The following is a 13,129-nucleotide window of genomic DNA, read 5'->3' as shown; positions in this document are numbered from 1 at the left end:
CCACATTGGAATAGAATCCTACTTGGAGAAATAATTTTAATATTATTTTAGAACATTGATGCAATTTTTTAGAAAAGGATGTCGTAACCCGAGAAATCCCAATGATTGCCTAGAGGAAGAGCCAGGACAGAAAGAGAGGAGTGAATGGCCAGTCATTCATTGTCTCTTCCTCTTCTGCCCTATTCTCCATCCCACCTATAACACCAGTTATTAAAGTCATGCAATTGTTCTAGAAAGGAGGTGGTGGCACCGTTCCAGGTTAACACTGCCAAGACAATATCCAATCCTAATGAGAGATGAAATCGTAGAATTAGGGTTTTTTTTCCCCTGTCTGATCAAAAAAGTTGGTTTTGGACAAACAAATCAGCAAAATTAAATTAAAAATGGTTGATAAATGAAGTGCAGAAGAGTATATGGAATAAAACCCTGGCTACCACAGGTACTTAAAGTACTGTTGGCCCCCATGCACTGTTATTACACATCTTTTGCAGAAAACTGTATACCTTTCACAATTTTGAACCTCCTGTGTGTTTCCTCATATTTTCAATCAAATTATTACATACTAGAAATATGCATAAGGGAAATTATTCTACACATTTTATGGTGTGCTGTTGCTTGTAGCAGTAATTGAAGTACCTTTTCCACTTATGAAAGTACTAATTTTATTTGGTTTTATTGCTTTTCTAGATGCAATTATTTATTTAGTGTGTTTTGGCTTTATTAAATTATGTTTACTATAGGAACATCATAAAAATGTATGAAAGCAACACATCAGCCACTACTGCCCAATGACTTGTTTTGGGGAATCTAGTGTTATTTTTCATATCCAAACATAATAGAATAAGGTAAGAATAAAGAGATAATCTACACTGAAAAACAATGCAATTTTGAGCTAATATAATAAAACACCTGGACAATATGATTTCATAAATCTTACTTCTAAAATTTACATGAGCTGGGCATTAGGGTGGCTATTTTAGGACACGCGGCATTTTCTAAATGGAAACATAACAAAAAATATGATTAAACAGTAAAGGGGAAAACATACACAGATTTAGCTTGTCCTGAACAACCGGTTCCTACAGAACAATGGAAATGTTTCTACCTCAACAGATGTTCTGCATAAGACTTAGGAAATACAGAGTTTTACTCTGGCAGTGACCAACAGCTTTGTTTCAAAAGTTGTATCAGATTCATTTTAAGGAAGCTTTTCACATGCAGTGTGTCATTATGCACTGAATGTCTGATGTGACACTAAAGTACACGGCAAGATTCCCAAAACCTTAAACAGAGACTCAATATACTGTCATACACTCAAAATAAAATCTCCAGCATTTGTTGGTGTTATTGTGGTGTCCATCCTCAATGTAACTCCTGTAGCTTCTGTACTACATAACTGAGTAGACAGGCACATATAATCTGAAATCTCAAAAGGAATCTTTAACTTAACATTAAAGCAAGATAAAACTGAAGTGCCTAGAAACCAAGTGAGGCTAATACTTTCAGGATAGAAAGAAAAGGGCAATATTAAAATTTTTCAGGCATCACAGCAGATGACCAAGAGTTTTTTCTAAGTCTTTAAGCCAAGGCCAGGATAAGAGAGGTGTCTTTCTAAACAGTGTGGTTTGGTTTAGCTCAATCCTAATATATTAACAAAGAAAATATATGTTTGATTTCTCTCACAATTAAGATCTGTCTGGATCCACAGGAATTCCTTTTGACACTGCACCAGAGAATTCAGTGAAAGCAGGAAATTTTCTGTGTTATCAACAGCAGAGCATTTTGTAGTGAATGAGGACCAGAAGTTCAGATCAAATAGGGCAACACATGGAACTGGGGGAGAGAAGGAAGACAGCGTGAACAGTGAAATGCAAATGTGCCAGTCCTGCAGGCAGTGCCCTGCAAAGGGCTTGAACTCACATTGCACAGATCAGTTGACTTCAGTGACACCACTTAGAGCTGCACAAATTTTTGAGGATTTGATCTGCAGGGAAGACAAAATTAATGCTGGAAAAGTGTAAACTTTTTCACCCTGATGGAGACAACCCGAACTGCCGAGTGTGTGAAACTGTCAAGGCAAAAGGAGAGGATTCCAGAGCAGTGCAAAGGACAGGAAGCAGGGGAGCACAGGGACTGATTTCAGAGGGTATTAGATCCTTATCTTTTTAGGCAGAAGACAATACAATAATTATTCAAACACATTTCAAGGAAGCAGAAATCATTTGTGTTAAATCAGAAATAAATAAGCAATAAATAAAATGTGAAACTTTTGGCCTTGGCAAATATTTACAATTTCTCCTTAGCATTTAAGTACTGTGTGGAAATCTTGGTTTATGAATGTTGAGCCAGTTTTAAGTTTATAACTGCCAAAACATTTTTTAATCTGAGAGATACATCGTTTTCATGGTTGCATCTTGTGACCGCAAAACTTTGTGTAGCTGAAATGTTTTAGTTTTTTAATTGTCTTCTGCATTTCAACTCAAGGACACCAGTTATTCGAGTAGAACACAGTACTCAAAAAGATAAAGAACAAATTCTCCAGTATCTCACTTACACAGGGCTGTAGAACTTCACCCTTTTTCAGGGAACATAGACCTCAATCTTCTACAGATGAACTGAAATCTATTTCGAGTACTGAGCGTCTCACATGGAATTCCCCAGTAAATCTTTTATTTGTCACTACATTTTCTGAGGTGAATTAGACATGAACAACCCACTCCCAGCTATGAGCAACACACACACAGGAGCACAATACAAGATTTTCCTCCTCTAAGCCACCTGAGTCTGGATGAAGCTGCCAATAGCAGTAGGCAGCTTCTGCCACACATGAGAAATTTGTTCAGTAAATTTTATTTACCATCTCCCTTAGCTAAATTTCATAGTTTTAAGTCAAACTCAATCATTGTAATAGAGCAGGCAGTTTTGGTGGTATGGCCTTTGCTCTAAACTCTGAACTCATCTATAGCTTGGCAAAAGTGGTGAAATTCCACTGGAATGGCAGTAATTCTGCCCCATTTTTTTCTGCCTTCTGTGTATTTTTAACATTTTTTTGGTTCTGTTAAGAAATATACTGAGAGGCTCTGTGAATGGCTATGATTAGAGATGTAACTGGTCCAAGGCTTACAGCTGGAAAGCAAATCTGGTATATATCATTCAAATTGCGAAATCTGCAATAAATAAATTTGGGAAAATTACTATTAAGGAGGCTGAGCATTTTGCTAACATACATCTTCAAATCTGCACTATTTGAATTGTCAAAATGTTCTGTGTTTGTGAAATTAGAAGCAAACCTGAAAATCCTACTTAGCCCTGTTTCTTATTTTTAATATTATTTTTATTTCATCTTCTATGAACTAGCTCTAATGCAGAGTGAACTGATTAATGACATAGTAGAATTAGAATGGGTGGGAGAACTATACCCAAAGTTATAAAATATCTACATTCAGTGGTAATGACATTATAATGAATTTGTTGGTTCTGTTTTGCAGCCAAAAATCACAGAGGAGAATTTAACATATGCTGAACTTGAACTGATGAAGCCAATTCAGGAAGCCAAAGGCATTTCCAGTATGACAGTCTACGCACAGATACTCTTTGAGGAGAACAAGATGTAATAGTTCATGCCTGTATGAATGTCCTCTGTCTGTGTTCTATTTAATTCTTGCTGTGCTGTTTATTTATAAAAATCATACAAATGTCCTTATTTTTTTATTTCTATTCATGCACTTCTGTTTTTATATGAGACTTTTAAACATGATGTAGTTAAAAGTAATCATAGAAAAAGCAGCTGGTCAACAAGAGAAATCCCAGCAATACCCTTTGTAGTGTTCTGTGCCCCTGCTGGAAATGGACTGAAGTTCAACCGGGGGTGTTTTTAACACTAAGCATTATCCCTTCTTTAACGTTAATGTGGTGAGTCCAGCTGCAAAAATCAGTATCTTAGCAAGCCTCAGGAGGACTAATGGCAGGATCCATGCCCATCAGCCTGCTACTGAAGGAAAAAAAACACTGACCAGGAAAATGGCCACTTTAATGCATTTTGTCACATCAGAAAAATATTAGCCCAGTAATATTTTTTCTACAGCCAAGGAAAAGCTAAAATTACTTTTTCTCCCTTTTTCCCCTTCTCCACAAATAGTCTAAAAGTTTTGTGCTCTATGTTTTCAAATTCCCTTTCTAAATGGCATTGTCTTAAAAAAATTATATTGCTTTTAGTATGGTGTTTGAAATAAAATATTTCAAAATAATATGAAGGAAACATTTATAATTAAACTCCCATGATTTAAGGAAGAATATTCATAGCTTGGAAACATCTCCAAGGATTTGATTTTTTAAAATTCTGATTGGGAATAGGAAAAATTTGATAGTGAGTAAGAAATTGAGAGAACCACGACACTGCTTTTGGTCTTGGTTTAGTTTGGTGTTTCCAAACCTGCAAAAGTTTCCTCCTGTAGCTTGCACTAATGAGCTGCTGATCTAGAGGAAAAAATTACACAGGTTCTCCTTCATTATGGAACAGACTCTGTAAGGCCCAGCTGACTTTGGAGTTATTTGGAAAGACTGGGGCTCAGGAGATAGGGAAATGAGCTTAATGTGAGGACACGAAATAACATTCCTCTTCCTTTACCTCTTGATAACCAAGAAGGCATTCTTCCTTTTCCTTTGATACATATTCACGGAAAATGAGCTATTCTGTGCCATCCTGGGCATTTCAGTCGTGAAGAATAGCTGGACTGATGTTTTCAAGCTCATGCATCTTCATTGTCTAAACTTCCCCAAAGCTCAGGGAGAGTTTGATATTCTGGTCCTGGGAAGCTCTAACCCTTGAGAAACTGTGCAGCTCACGGAGTCATAAAAGCATGGGCTCTTCAGGTCACCATCAGGTCATGGAGAGCCAGTACTTGGCACATGCCAGGTCTTCTCCAGGTCTGTGAGGGAGCCCCATGACAAGCTGCCCATTCAGCAGTATTTAATGTGGATTTTGGAGCAGCACTCCGAGCTGCTTCTATCTTTACAGGTCACACTGTTTTAGTGATAGAACAGCTTCTCACCTGGGCTCAGAGCACAGCTGGGAATCACCACAGGAACACTCCTGCATGTCCTGGTTCCTGCTACTGCATGGGAGTGCAGGAGAGGAGGATGGGGGGGGACAATCAAAGATGGGGACATGCATCCAAGGGCAACCATGTGACAGAGCACATCACTGCTTTTGGAGGGGTTCACCAGAATAAGTGAGTCTATATAAACTGCTTTTTAACTTTTTCGAACAGTGGCGGAGATTAGGCAGCACACGTAACCTGTTACTGTCTAGCCAAGATCTGTAAATATAAAATGCAGTCATCTTCTTCCACATTGGATAAAAATCTCTTCTATAGAAAGGAATTTAAGTAAAGCTTACTAGGCTGACCATTATGTACAGTACTAATTTGAATTCTATTCCTTCATCAAAACAGTTCTTTCCAAACTAAGGCCAGCTTTCATCAATAGATTTTCTAGTAATTATTTGCATTTTTAATGTTTGCGTTTGTGAGCTGTCAAAAAAGATGTTTGTTGCACCTTTGCATCATCCCAGGATTTAATCATCCACCAAAGGACATGTTATCTTTCCTTGTCCTCTGATCAGGTGTTGGACTTTCAGTGACAACACCAATCAACTCATTGACCAAAACCAAATTGGTGCTAATGAGTGAATCAACATTCAGGGATCAATTTTGGAGCAGCCAGTTTAGCTGACTATTCAGAGAGAATATCTTCAATGCAGACAGCTGTTCAAAAGGCCTTAGAAAAATATAGAATTTATTAGATGCTACTTTGAAATTTAAAATCCTAACACATTAATGATTTGACCACTTAGCTGTGAAAACTTCCAGGTTTGGTTACGAACATTTATTTTACATAGAACTGGCCATTGTGCCCGTTGTTCAGAAGAATCCTCTTCTGTAATATTTATGCCTAGCATGTTCATGAATACCATTCTTTATGTATTAATATCCTGTATATTCTTGTTTATGTTTGATATCTAATTCCCCAAAATAATAGTTAATGGAACTGAATAAATTACCTTTTTTTGTAAGATTTGTTGTCTTACTATGTGTAGGATTTATTGCTGCCTAGATTGAAGGACATGAAGGACATCTCTTACACAGCATTTAGAAAGTCACCGTATTTGGAACTGAGTTCTTAATTCTGAAGAAAATTCCAGGCTTTTGGAACTGGCTTCAGATGGCGGCAGAATCCTGAAAGACAGCAGACCAGCTGAGTGAAACGAGGCCAGAAATATTACTCGGGACATCATCCATCTTCCCGAGCAGACATTTCCTATGTCTTTTCTTATGCAATGTCCACCTAGATGTAATAATGTTAGATCATATCACTGGGGAAAGGAAAACATCACCTTGCAATTGATTGCACATCTCTTAAGTGTCAAAACAACCCACCAAAAAACTACAGAGAAGAAAATTTATTTGAGTGTAATATGCTTTAGTATGAGAAATGCAGAATAAATGGATTTAGCTCCTTCTAAGAAGAATTGCAAAGCCAGATTAATCCCTGGCCTAACTGTCTCTGGCTTAAGCAGAACAGCAGCAGAGCTGAAGGTGGCCCACAGTTCTTTTATGACAGGAGTTCCCATGAAGACCCTTAGTACCTTATTAAGCATCAGTTGGAGTCTGCTGAGTCACACTGTTTTGGTTACTTCTGTTGTCATTGGTAAAACCTGGCTTTGTGCGGAAATCTTAACAAATGCAGCTCTATTAGATTCATACCAGTTTAACATCAGATTGTTAAATGTTAATGTACTGCACCCTATAGCTTTAAATAGAATTAGATATGTTTACAGCTTTGGTTAAATGCACCTTGTTCCTCCACATTAAATTTTATTACTAGAATCCTCCGTCAGCAAATAGGAGTAAATCATATTAGTGTCACAGGCTGTGTGGGGGTTGAATCTGCAGCCCAAGGAAAAGGTATTTTATTACTCTTTATTACAACTTTCTAATTGGTAGGTGTGGTCAGCATGTCATTATCTCTGCGATTGCAAGCAAATTATTTGTTTTAGTATAACTGTAACATAATTGTGGGGTTCTCTTCATTTAAAAGTTCAATAAACTTGTTTCCTTAGCCAGGATTTGGCTGGGTGCTGCTGGAAAAGAAGGACTCAGACCAGAAAAGATTGCATTTAATGTTTAGTTTTGTAGGTTAAATTTTGTTTTTAGAGGGCTTCTCCAAAACAGCTCTGGTGAATGGTGTCCAGGTGCAAAGATCCTTTTTGGCTTCAGTCTAACCAGCCAGTGTAAGAGATAAAATTCCTAAATTTTACTGCATAATAAGTGGTCATCTGAGTTTTCTGCACATGAAATGTTCTCATTTCACATGCTTTGTTCCACCAGCAGGTTTGATTCCATTTTAATACCTTGGTTGGGCAGATCAAAAGACTGTATGTCAAGGGAAGACTCTTGCATAGCAAGAGGTATTTCAAGGAATCCTTCCTGTCTTGGCACCTTGTTGTGTCTCTCTTGTTCCTTACCAGCATTTCTGGGCGGTTTCCAAACCCCACAAAACCACCACTATGGTCGGAAATGTTCTGGCAGCCCTTTGTGAGCCTCCTGCTGAGACCTGCTCAGGTTTTCATTTTAGTACGTAACAGGGACAGTAACTGCAGCTGTATTTCCCTGCTGTCAGGTTCTGAGACCTGATCTCTGAGGATCTGCCCCTGCATCTCACACCAGGGAAGTAAGAGGTCATGTCCACAGAGGCCCTAGGCAATCTCACTTGGGTTGTGGTCCTAGCTAGGGAAAAACTTAAGGAAAACGGACTGGTTTGGTCAAACACAAGCTTTACCTCATGGGCTTAATTTGAGTTAAGCTTTGTTAAAATCCTATTTGTTTGTAGCAGTATTTTGCCATAAGGAAGTGAATGGGAACAAAAGAGTGCTTTAGGGCTTTGTACACAGAGCTGTGACAAGACAAGATCACCTTTGGAGCTTTTGCCTTCCTGTTCCAGGCTGGCATCATCTTGGGTGCAATTAACAGCAGTACATAACTACCCACAACCCCACATCTTTCCTTGAGAAATTAGTCATTGATACTTTTGGATTATCCTGAGGAATGAAGAGGCCTGTAGGAACTTCTCAGACTGCTAAGACAAACTGTCTCCTGACACAGGGGAGGGTGGAGGAGCACAGCACAGAACAAAGACATCACGTAAAATATATAGGGCAAAAAACCACATGGGGATGGGTAACAGCTGTCACTTTCAAACAGTAACTGGATGCATGTTCTCCCCTTACCATGAAAGCAAATAAGAAGTCACTGAATACTGCTCACTGGTGCTGCACCACCTCCTCCACCTCTGATTCTGCCTGCTGTGCAGAACCAGAATGAAAACTGCTCAGCCCTGTCTGTGAAGAGATTTTTCAGGCAATCAGTTAAGCAGCTTTACACATCTCTTTCCCTGAACTACTCCTGTGAAGCTAAAGCCAGACTTAGACCAGAGAGTTAGGGATTAATTTAGCCTTGCAGTTCCGCTTAAAAGGAGCTAAATCTATTTATTCTGCATTTCTCACACTGTAGCATATTATACTCGGTGAAATTTTCTTCTCTGTAGTCTTTCAGTGGGTTGCTTTGATGCTTACAAAAGTGCAATCAATTGCAAGATGATGTTTTTCCTTTCTCCAATGATGTGATCTGACATTATTAAATCTAGGTGGACATTGCATAGGAAAAGTCAAGAATCATGGCCTAAGTACCCAGGTCAGGGGAAGGTCAACAATTTTGCTATTCAGCTGTTATTTTCTACATGGCACCTCTTCATCTTAAATGGTCCTGCTTTGCAACTGTACTCTGCTGTCAGAGGAAAACATGCCCTTCAAATCCCTCAGGCAAACACAGCTATGCTCACTTCTACCTCTACTTCCTCCTTGCTTGCTCTCAAACAGCAACCAGAGGATAGAAGAGGAGCTAGCACAAAAGCCAAAATTAGTAAATCACCATGCACATGATTACAGCAAATGGCAAAGGCCACTCCTGTGTATCAGTATAAAAAATAACACTAATTGGGATGCTTTGCAATTTCCTGTACAACCCATAATTAGGTTAGATAAGAAACTAGCAGTGTCTAAGTGCTATAAATGTCTAAATTAAGTTATTTTGAAAGTGCTTGGTGCTTTGACATTTGAGAGTTCAGAGTAATTGGTGTATTGAAATAAAATTGCTTCTGTTATTTAAAAGGTCATTATCTTCTTCGGGTAGATATATAAGGACTATTTTCTACTCTAGTGAGCTGGTCTATTTGGTTCAATTAGACCTGCTTCAGTAGATTTCTAGTGGGCCTCCTCCCACTTATCACAGCCCCAGCACGGGCACAGAGAAGGGCCTGTGAATATACAGCCCAGATATGGAGTATATATTCAGCTCATAATCAGGCTCTGAGGAGCCCAGAGCTTCCCCCATGAACACCACAGGCTGCTATACAACAAGGTGGCAAATGAGATCTTACACAGCAAAAGCCAACAAAAACTGGCTGAAGCCAGCCTGCCAGACAGACAAAGGCTTTGGAGCGAATCAGGATTTCACCTTTCCAACCAAATAAACTCATGGTCTGGCAGCAGCTCTGGTTATTGCCATAACTACTGGAATTCTTTGTTTACAACATCCGCGGTCCCACTGTCACACAAAGATATGCCTTTCTGCTTGCTTACTAGATCTGGTACTCTGCAACTGTGTCAGTCAAAGATGGGAACTTAAATGACTGCACCTTGACTGCATTTGATTTTGGTCAGTCCAGCAGTATCAGAAAAACAAGGAGTATAAAGACATGGACATTGGCTAAGGAGATTTAACTTACCACTACTTCTCCACTGGAGATGCCACAGCCAGGAGTTGGTAGGGAATGGACTGAGCACTGGAGGGGCCAAAGAGCACTCTCACTATTCACTGCTGTGGCTTACTTCATGTGCTCCTCATGTTGGAGAGCAGAGCATTCCACCAAAACTGGAGTAGATATGGGAACAGAAGCTTTTGCTGTCCCTCTTGGCCAGAGAACACATGTGCAAGGGAGAAAAAAAGTCCCAAAAGCCTCGTGTCTGAACTGAACAAGGAGACAGTTTCTGACCTGAAACAAGGGAAGTTCCCATGCTCCTGTTGCCCACATGACTGCACTACACCAACAGCCTCCACATGCATAGAACTGTAACACGTGAATAGGAAACACATCAAGTGATTGCTGAACAGAGGCACCACTGTCCTCATCAAAAGGGCTACATTTGTTCAGTACTCATTGCAGGAAATACTCTGGCCACTAATATGCCACTGTAATGCTGGAGACTGCCTGGTTCTGGGTACCACGCTCCTTCCCATAACCCTAGTGCAGGGAATAAGGGTGAGCCCTTTCAGATGAGCCCTTTAAAAAATTTCATGTGGCAAAAATTCATGGGCCTCCTGATGCTTCGGAAGAGCTCTGATGACGAACAGTCTGTCAGGAAAAATGTATTGAGAGGGTTGGCATTCCTCCACAGGAATTACACCAGCCTGTACCCTCTCACACCCCCCCCCCCCCAGCAGCCTGGTTGACTTCAATGACAATAAGTAGCATGCACACATCTGAAGAGTGACACCAATAATGCAACAACTGATCCCTGAGTTGAGAAGAAAAGCACATAGTGACAATCACAGGGAAAATATTCCTGTGGGAATTATAGATTGCCTTGCATAGATTTCTCAAAAAATTGTTCAAATAAATTCTCCTTCTTGAGGATGAAAAGGCCTTGCAGTGCACAGGCAAATATTACTTAATGAGTGTTAACTAGCCTGCGGAATGCTAGAGATCAGACTCTACTTAATGCTCAGTGTAATATTTAACAAGACTTCTGTTGCTGAACAAGGAAGCAAGATAGCCTGTGTAATAACCAAATAAGTGTAATTAAGGCATTTTAGGGTTTATGGTACCCAATTAGATTAAACTGGTTTTTAAAGTCACATAAAGGTTTGGTTGTTCCATATTTCTCTTCTTCATTTCCCTATAGGGCAGAATAAAACTTATTTCTGCATTTCTTATTCTAATGGCATTTGATTTCTTTTAAGGATAATTCTTACCATGAGCTACTTACCCCATGCAAAAGTTGGTTCTGAGATAATTATAAGACTCTGTTGATGTTCACACTGTTCAATTTACAGTAAAAATGGAGTTGTGCTAAAAGTAGTAGCTGTGGAATCGCTGTACTTCATTTTTCGAGCATATTCTTGATCTGCTACTGCTACATCCCAAGCATGTGTCATCAGGATACACATCAGGATACTCACAATTCACACCACTACTGCCCCTGACCTAGCACCAAGTCCTGTCTATGTATCAGTCAAAGCCACCTCCACATCCAGAGCTGATGGAATTTCCTGGACATTTTCATGGACATTCATCATTTACCAAATATGCAGGAGACCAAAACAAATATTAAAACAGGTGGTTGCAAGAGGGTTGGTTTCAGGTGATCCCTCAACCACTTATTAAAAATATGGAGCAAAAACTTCCTGTCCAGAGACTTACCTGTAGAAAAGTGACCTGGTGGCACTCTACCCGTCACACCCACTGGCTGTATCAGAAAATTTGATGACTGCAGCATGCTGACATTCATGCCTTAACTCTCCAGTCTGAGTCATGCTTTTGGTACTCACAGTATGTGTTTCTTCCTGTGATTTGTGACATTTGGGAAAAATTCTCTGGAGCTAGAGAAGAACACAAATTTTTATCAACCAAGCATTGTCGTACAGCAAATCATTCCTGATGAGAACTTTTACCAGGATGAAATTGCAACCCACTTCTGTTCATTTGCCTTTCATATTCTTCCAAATTACACCTCCTTGAAGATGAGGAGAAGCTTGACTTAGGAAAACATTTCATGTGCTGACCTCCATTCGCACATGCACACTCTGGACCTATTCTCTGTGATTCAAAACAGGTGTTGCTGAAGCAACTATTGAAGATTTAAGAGAACTGATGTTAGGCACAAAGAGATGAGCCTGTCAAATTCATGCACGGCCAGCCACAGCTGGCCTCTTCCTATACCAAACAAAGCCGGGTTGATGTCTACAGTGCTGGAGCCATTAGTGAGGCTGCCCAGGCTGCATGCACAGTGAGCCCACGGCCAGCTCTAGAGCAGGGGGCATCTGCTCTTGGCAAAGACGGGCTGCATGAAAAGGCTGAAGGAGGAGGCAATTTGCAAGCTATTCAAGATGCTTACCAAGTAAATGAAAACATAAGTAGCGACCTTTCACAGCTCTTATTCACCTTTACCATGGTTCAGTAAAGCTGTATTTGCAGTTGGTATCCAAATCACAATTTATTTCTAAGCAATGTACAGAAGGAAAAGGAAAGAAATAGTATACTTTCGTTAAAAATTGACCTTTCCCCAGTTCTCAGGAAAAATAAAGATAGTCACAGTTCACCTTTGCTCCATATTTTGATTTGAATATTGGTGTGCCTTGGCCTGTTTTCAGTGTATGTTTCCCTGAGCACAGAAAGAATAGTGTTTGACTCATCAAGTCATGCCCTTGGAGGTCAGAAAGGAAGACCAGGCAGGTCATCTGTGTAGTCGTAATGCAGACTTCCTTGTATGCCTGCATCATGAGCTTACATCTAATTACTGCATTTTCCACAGGCAATTACCTCACTCACTGTGGAGATCAGGCCGAACCATGGGGAGGATGTGGTGGGGACATGTCTCAGCATTCTGTAGGGAAGGAGGCTGTTTGCTACGGGAAGATTTGCTCATTCAGCAACATAACTCAAAAGAAGAGTCATTAGCTAAGCAGTGTCCTATAGGAAGAAGAAAGTTTGTCATGTAATTAAAAGAAGACTGGTAAAAACCTGTGTTCTACTCCAGATTCTTCCTAATGATGCTAGCAAGTCTCTAGCACCAAGAATTTGTCATACAGCAGTTCCTCATGTGCAGCACACATGGGGCTTCACTCCTGCAGTGCTATCCAGTCCCAGTGCACTGGAAATCAGGGAACTGTCTGCTCAAGGATGTGTTTGGTGGTATGAACAAAAGAGCCTTCACACCCATAACACGTCCTTCATGTTCTTCCCCGCACATTTCTGACCCAGTCTGTGTGTCCAGGACACTGTTCTGACCGTG

The 13,129-nt window shown here is 39.9% G+C and overlaps 1 protein-coding gene across 1 annotated transcript in view; it reads left to right on the top strand.

The window, feature by feature from the left end:
* The window catches only part of VSTM4 (V-set and transmembrane domain containing 4), a 31,419-nt gene extending 25,390 nt beyond the window's left edge, over positions 1 to 6,029 (top strand). The window contains exon 8 of the mRNA XM_040071209.2: positions 3,489 to 6,029. Coding sequence (XP_039927143.1) covers positions 3,489 to 3,614 — 126 coding nt within the window. The 3' untranslated portion in view covers positions 3,615 to 6,029. The remainder of the gene's footprint in view (positions 1 to 3,488) is intronic.
* Positions 6,030 to 13,129: the final 7,100 nt, after the last annotated feature.

Source organism: Hirundo rustica, chromosome 8 (genome assembly GCF_015227805.2).
Source record: "Hirundo rustica isolate bHirRus1 chromosome 8, bHirRus1.pri.v3, whole genome shotgun sequence".
Classification (NCBI taxonomy): Eukaryota; Metazoa; Chordata; class Aves; order Passeriformes; family Hirundinidae; genus Hirundo; species Hirundo rustica.
Note: the sequence above shows the minus strand (reverse complement) of the source record. Positions and strands in the feature narration are given on the sequence as shown.